A 6000-nucleotide genomic window follows, 5' to 3' on the forward strand; every position below is an offset into this window, starting at 1 on the left:
TTGATTTACTTTTTTTGATCCACTTCATATGTTGACTACTGTATATATATATATAAAATGTTTTTTTCCTCTACAGATTGACGAACAGAAACTCACAGATCAGTGGGACCAGCTCAGTAAAGACCCGTTTCCCATCTACACAGCGATTGACAAGCAATGCAAACAGAAGAAAGATGGAGGTCTGTGTTGGATTATGTTTGAATATCAGCTTAGTATTATTATTATTAATATTAGTATATCAGCTGTTATATGGCCATGTTTTCTGTCTACAGACCCCTGGTTTGAGATCAGCCCACATGAAGCAGGTTATTCCCTCACTGGGGCATTTGTGGAAACATCCAGCTTCTGCAGTCAGTTTGACAATGGCTCAAAGAAAAAAGAGCAGCCTGAAATGGACATGCTGTACCTGCAAGGTAACAAACTTAAAAAAAAAAAAAAAAAAAAAAAAAAAAAGGGGGGCTCAAATGAAAATTCCATGCATTAAACTGTTATTTTAAACATTTTGTTTTACATTCATTATGTCTTTGTTTCATTCATTGTATACACTTAAACATAAATGTATTTTCTGCAGCTCTTTGTGGCAGTGCTTTAGCTGATAAAGACGAGATATTTAAATCCTTCTGGGAAAGAATAAAAGGTGCAGATGCATTTCAAGATTCAGTTCTGTTTAAATTTGAAAGTCATTTTATTATTATGTGAACTCTGATTTCATTCTCTCACAGAGTTCTTTCAACATTTAATTCCTATTAAAGAAATGAACACACTTGAAAGAAAGAGTGAAGGTAAAGCATTTCTTTGTGTTTCTGCTGTTATTTATAGTTACGTTCTATTTTTTGAGTCTACTGCGCTATTAACATTAATAACAATAACTAAGATTAAGAAGTACTGTATCATATTGTTCATGCACCTTATTGTGAAGTATTATCAAATAGGTAATGAGAATGTCATCAAATTCATTTTAGTTTTTAAGTGGGATTTGAATCTTGTGTATATGTTTATTCATCTGAACTTGATGAATTTGGGGGTTAAAAGCACTTACATTCAAGATGTTTTGGTGTGTGTTAATGTTTGTTCATTGTGTGTTTTTTTTTAAAAGACCCAAAAGCCCCACCTGAAGAAATGTATTACCAGGTGCTCATGGATCTTGTGGACATGACTGTCTCTGTTTTAAATGGCGAAGATACCTCTGAACTTGATCAATCCATCAGAAAATCACTGAATGGTAAGAGTGTTTTAGAATTCAAATAGAGGTGACTAGTCATTTTTTTTAGTTTATTTTAGAGTCCAGTTATCATAGCATGAATATTTCCCAGGGTTTGGTTTTTTAAATAGACACAATCAAAAAGTTATTTACCATTAATAAACGTAATTGACCAGAAAAAAAAAGTATGGTGACAGATCACAAGAATGGTTTTCCTCTTTTACAGAACTCGGTGAAGGGAAATGCCAGCTGAATTTCGCTGATAAAGAAGCTGCAAAATTGAATATGAAGCAATACACGGAGGACATATGTAAAAAATTGCGGTGGTTCCGTTTGGGGCCTTTTGTCTGTACAATGTATAAGATTTGAACAGCATTGTTCTTTTCAGTTTTTTTATGCATAAACTGAGATGTGTTAAATTTCCACTTCCACTAAGCAGCAACAAAATGGTTTTAAGAAACTGATGCCACAGAAGAACTTTTGCTTTAAAATCATAAAATCATAATTATTTAAAGGGACAGTTCACACTCATGTCGTTCCAAACCTGTAACATTGTTGTTCATCATCCAAGCACAAATGAAACCTGAGAGATTTCTGTCCCCTCTCTTAAAAGTCTGTTTACCCAAAACTGTGACTGAAATGAAAAATCGCACATCCCTACTTTAAAGCATAAAGCTTAAGAAATTATAATGAAATACTGATCAACAGGAAAACAATATACAGAATATAAAACAATATAGTTTACTAAACTACTGTGTATTTATGTTTCAGACCTTTTCTTGAGCATTTGTACATGCATGGCTAAGTGGATCTGGGGCAGGAATTATAACTTCCTCCACAAAATGAGAGGTGAGAACAAACCTGATAACACCTAACAATTCAGTGTGAATGATATAAACAGACTCATATGCTGTGATGCCTCAGATGAAGCAGTGCCTGCCGCTCTTCTGGAAAGTGAGACGAGAGACTATGAAGATGCAGGGCTGTTGCTGAACTCACCCTACTTTTCAGTTCTGAGAGAAGAAAGAAACATTGACCTCATCATTTCCCTGGATTACAGTGACGGCGATCCTTTCATGGTAATACACGCATTCATAAGACGACATACTCTAATAAAAATTAAAGGAATAGATCCATAGAAATCATCATTTACTCCCTTTCATGTCATTCCAACCTGTTTCTCTCTTTGTTTAGTAGAAATCAACAGGAGATTTTTAAATTAATATTGCTGCTTTTTCCTCGTGACCACCAGAGGTCACACTAACCTTAAAACACTGACAGATAATTATAAATGCAGTGTAGAAAACCATTTAAACATAAGTGCATATGCATTTATTTAAACCATATTTATCTATAATACCTGGCATCCACTAGCATTCCCATTTATCTCAACCTGACCATTTCAGTCAATAACAACTCTAATTTCAAATAAAATCTCAATAAAATAATGCTGTGTTGCTTTTCCACTGCAGACGGTGAGAGAAACTGCTGAGATGTGCAAGAAACTAAACATCCCTTTCCCTGAAGTCAACATTCCCTGTGAAGATGTGAAAAAACCAAAGGACTTCTATGTGTTCGAAGGCCAAAATGCTCCAACTGTGATTCACATCCCTCTGTTTAATGTGGTCAACTCTGGAGGCAAGTTAAGATTCTGTACTTGAATAAAACTGAAATGTATGTATAATGTATGTTTAAGTGTTCTACTGTTTCTTCAGATGATGTCGAGACCTGGAGGAAGAAATATGCCACTTTTCATCATGCTTACAAAGCTGAGATGATCACTGATCTTATGGAGTTTGCTGGAAAAAACATCTCAAACAACAGAGAAAAACTGCTGGAGCAGATTCGAGTGGTCGTCGGGCGAAAAGGACACAACTGATGACTCTGAATATCTGAAAATTTTGAATTTGAAAAGAGGACGCAAAGTCCTTACTGTTTATTTGAATATAAAATTATATTCTAGTTACACTTAATGTTGACACATTCAAAGTCTTTTGTTCTTTAGTCAACTTATTTTGGGACTATCAGTTACAGAGATGTACCTTTATTTATGTCACCAAACTGATTGAAAAAAAGTGGTAATATCGAAGCGAGTTGTTGATTTTTAATTAGTCTTCCCATTAACAATTTTTTGTTTTTTGGCTCTTTAAACTACTGTATTGCTTTGCCTCTGTTCCAATGAATTAATACAATTTTATAGGTTTAAAATTTTTAAAATTTTATGACGATCCTCAGATTCAAACTGTGTGTGTGTTTTGCCTCAGAGCAACCATACATTTGTGTTGTGTTTTGCTTTCTTTTTATATATTCTTCATTTATTCTTTATTCATTTATTAATTTAGAATCATTAATCATTTCATCATTGTATTATTCCATTTAATCATATAATCATTTATAATAATCATTATAATCATTTATATATTCATTTTATTGATTCATTAATTGATTAGTAATTCATATTATATTATAGTTGTTTTTTATATATTTTTTTCCATTGTTGTTTAGTCTTATGACTGTGTGGCTTCAAGGGCTGTTTGTCTTCATGAATAAGAGATACAAGGGAATGTTTATGGAAACTCAAGGTTGTTGTGAATCAATTTGGTATAACAGTACTTGTTGAATTTGTGTTCTCCAGACGAAGTCTGAGCATTGAGACATACGCAACTATGACTATTCAATAAACTCTGCTCCTTTTTATCATCATTACTTCGTCTCCTGCTTCTGCTCTTTTCTGGCTTCCATCGGTCAACTTCCTAACTTCCTAACTGACTCCTGCTGTTAGTGGGGTTGGGGTAACTACAGCTTGCTGACTAGTTGTTCTGTTACCGGAAAGACTGATATTTTCTGACGGGATCTGGTGTCCGGGGCTGGATCCTAATTGTCTGGCATGGGGACCTGATCTAACAATATGGACCTGGTCAGACTGGGGGCCCACCGAGCCAAGGGGGAACTTTTAACTGAAACTACAGAGCCCTGCACGGGCCCAGCCCTGGCCTGAGATGCTCAGGCCCGAGCCCTGCCCTTGTCTGACAACTTATCAGAACACAGCTGCTGTAAATAGTTCAGTTTTGGTTTTTAATGGCAAACTGGCTACATTTCTTTCCGTTAAAATCTATAATTTTCGTAAATCTATAGATGTAAAACACTTGATGCATTTCACAATATTAATTTAAACATTTAACCTATTTAACCTATCAGGCACATATCCAGTCGTTTGTGTGGAGAGTGGAAGCTAAAGCGCGCTTTGCAGGACATGAAAGCGCCAGCGTGATCACTTGCATTTTTTTCCCTTAATTACAGTGGAAACCTAAAATACGCCATCATTTTTGCCCTCTTGAAGAGGGACGCTTCACAAAAATGATCCGAAACTCAGCAAATATTTGCCTCACAGACTAGACATGATAAATATAAGAACGATTTAAAATTACTACTTTAAAATGTAAAGAATTAAAAAAAAAAAAAAATAGAACAAGAAAAAAAGTCTCTCTTCACATTTAACATGAACAACAGCAATAAAACATACTTAAGAAAAATCAACAAGTTAACCGAGTTGGAACCCATAATGATTGGGGGGGCCCGTACTAATTTTTTGCATATGGGCTTGGAGCTTACTTGCTACGCCACTGCTGTAGATACAGTATATGATGCTGTGTTGATAATCATATAATGCATGTATAGATGATTTAGGTGTTACTGACTGATTACATTCTGTAGGGGAGCGCAGGGCACAACCTAACACTTTTTGAATTTCTCAGTTTGTGTAAATCCACTTAGGGTTCAGAGTATAATTTTTTATCCACGTTAATTTCACGTGTCTTTTTCAATTAACTTTTGATTAACTTTTTCAAATACAATAATAGCGTTTTTTAATAATTAAAAAAAAATCTAATTTTTGAGGTTCACAATAAACACATCGCAACAATGCGACAGTGTTGCAGTCGATTCTGTTCCTCTCTGGAATTCCTGTTCCCCCTCGACCAAGCGTATCTGCTGAGCAGGTTGCCAGGTCTGTGTAATTAACCCAACCAACTGTTAATCAAACTTTGTCTAATTACGCAGAAATAAAAGTGTGGTTTTGGCAACACTGGTGCTAAAAACGTGTCCAAATACAGCCAAAACACGACTGGATGTACGGAAAGCGAAAAGGGACAAAAGTGTTGGGCTACTTTCAAATGTCTTACTACACTGCAGCGTAATAAAATTATTCTCACCCTCCCGTTAATGTTCTGTGGTTTTAATTCTTTAATTATTGTTCCTTTGTGTTTGTCTAATGTCTGAGTTTACGCAGTTAAATTTTGCCTATGCATTTTAGTATGCATTGCAGACAGAAAAAACTTGATAACTCATATTATAGACTATATAACACATCATAATATTTAATCTGTCAGTCCTCTAACTGATAACTTCTTGGCATATATTGAATTTGAATACTTAACAAAACGTTATTGTTTTCACAAGAAGGTCTCAATACAAGATGCAAGGGAAATATTCAGCTGTTACAGTAAGTGACGTGTAGCCTAATTTCAGAGGACACTAATGAAATCAGTTAATAAAGTTAATCAATAGAGCTAAATTGGGGACATGACCATGCCACATTGTCACCTGAATTTCTATTCTTGCTGGCATTTTCATACAATCCGAACAATGGATCCAAAAATGTCTGAGGAAATACTCAATTATAAAACTTGAGGCATTTTCCCATTTGGCATTAAAAAAAAAAAAAAAAAAAGCATAAACGTGTCATTCGCAGACATTCTTCCAACTTCCAAGTTGATGGTAAGCAAACTACTCTAAGTGAT

General features: G+C 34.8%; 1 protein-coding gene across 4 annotated transcripts in view; it reads left to right on the forward strand.

Annotated features, from left to right (window-relative positions):
* Positions 1–3904, forward strand: part of LOC127158970 (cytosolic phospholipase A2 gamma) — a 74897-nt gene extending 70993 nt beyond the window's left edge. For all 4 annotated transcript variants that reach the window (XM_051101912.1, XM_051101914.1, XM_051101913.1 and 1 more), the window contains 10 exons: positions 77–179; positions 273–413; positions 572–637; positions 723–782; positions 1097–1222; positions 1428–1511; positions 1973–2050; positions 2126–2280; positions 2674–2839; positions 2917–3904. In XM_051101912.1, the coding sequence (XP_050957869.1) occupies positions 77–179; positions 273–413; positions 572–637; positions 723–782; positions 1097–1222; positions 1428–1511; positions 1973–2050; positions 2126–2280; positions 2674–2839; positions 2917–3080 (1143 nt within the window). In that variant the 3' untranslated portion in view covers positions 3081–3904. The remainder of the gene's footprint in view (positions 1–76; positions 180–272; positions 414–571; positions 638–722; positions 783–1096; positions 1223–1427; positions 1512–1972; positions 2051–2125; positions 2281–2673; positions 2840–2916) is intronic.
* Positions 3905–6000: the final 2096 nt, after the last annotated feature.

The sequence above is a fragment of the Labeo rohita genome, unplaced genomic scaffold (genome assembly GCF_022985175.1).
Source record: "Labeo rohita strain BAU-BD-2019 unplaced genomic scaffold, IGBB_LRoh.1.0 scaffold_182, whole genome shotgun sequence".
Classification (NCBI taxonomy): domain Eukaryota; kingdom Metazoa; phylum Chordata; class Actinopteri; order Cypriniformes; family Cyprinidae; genus Labeo; species Labeo rohita.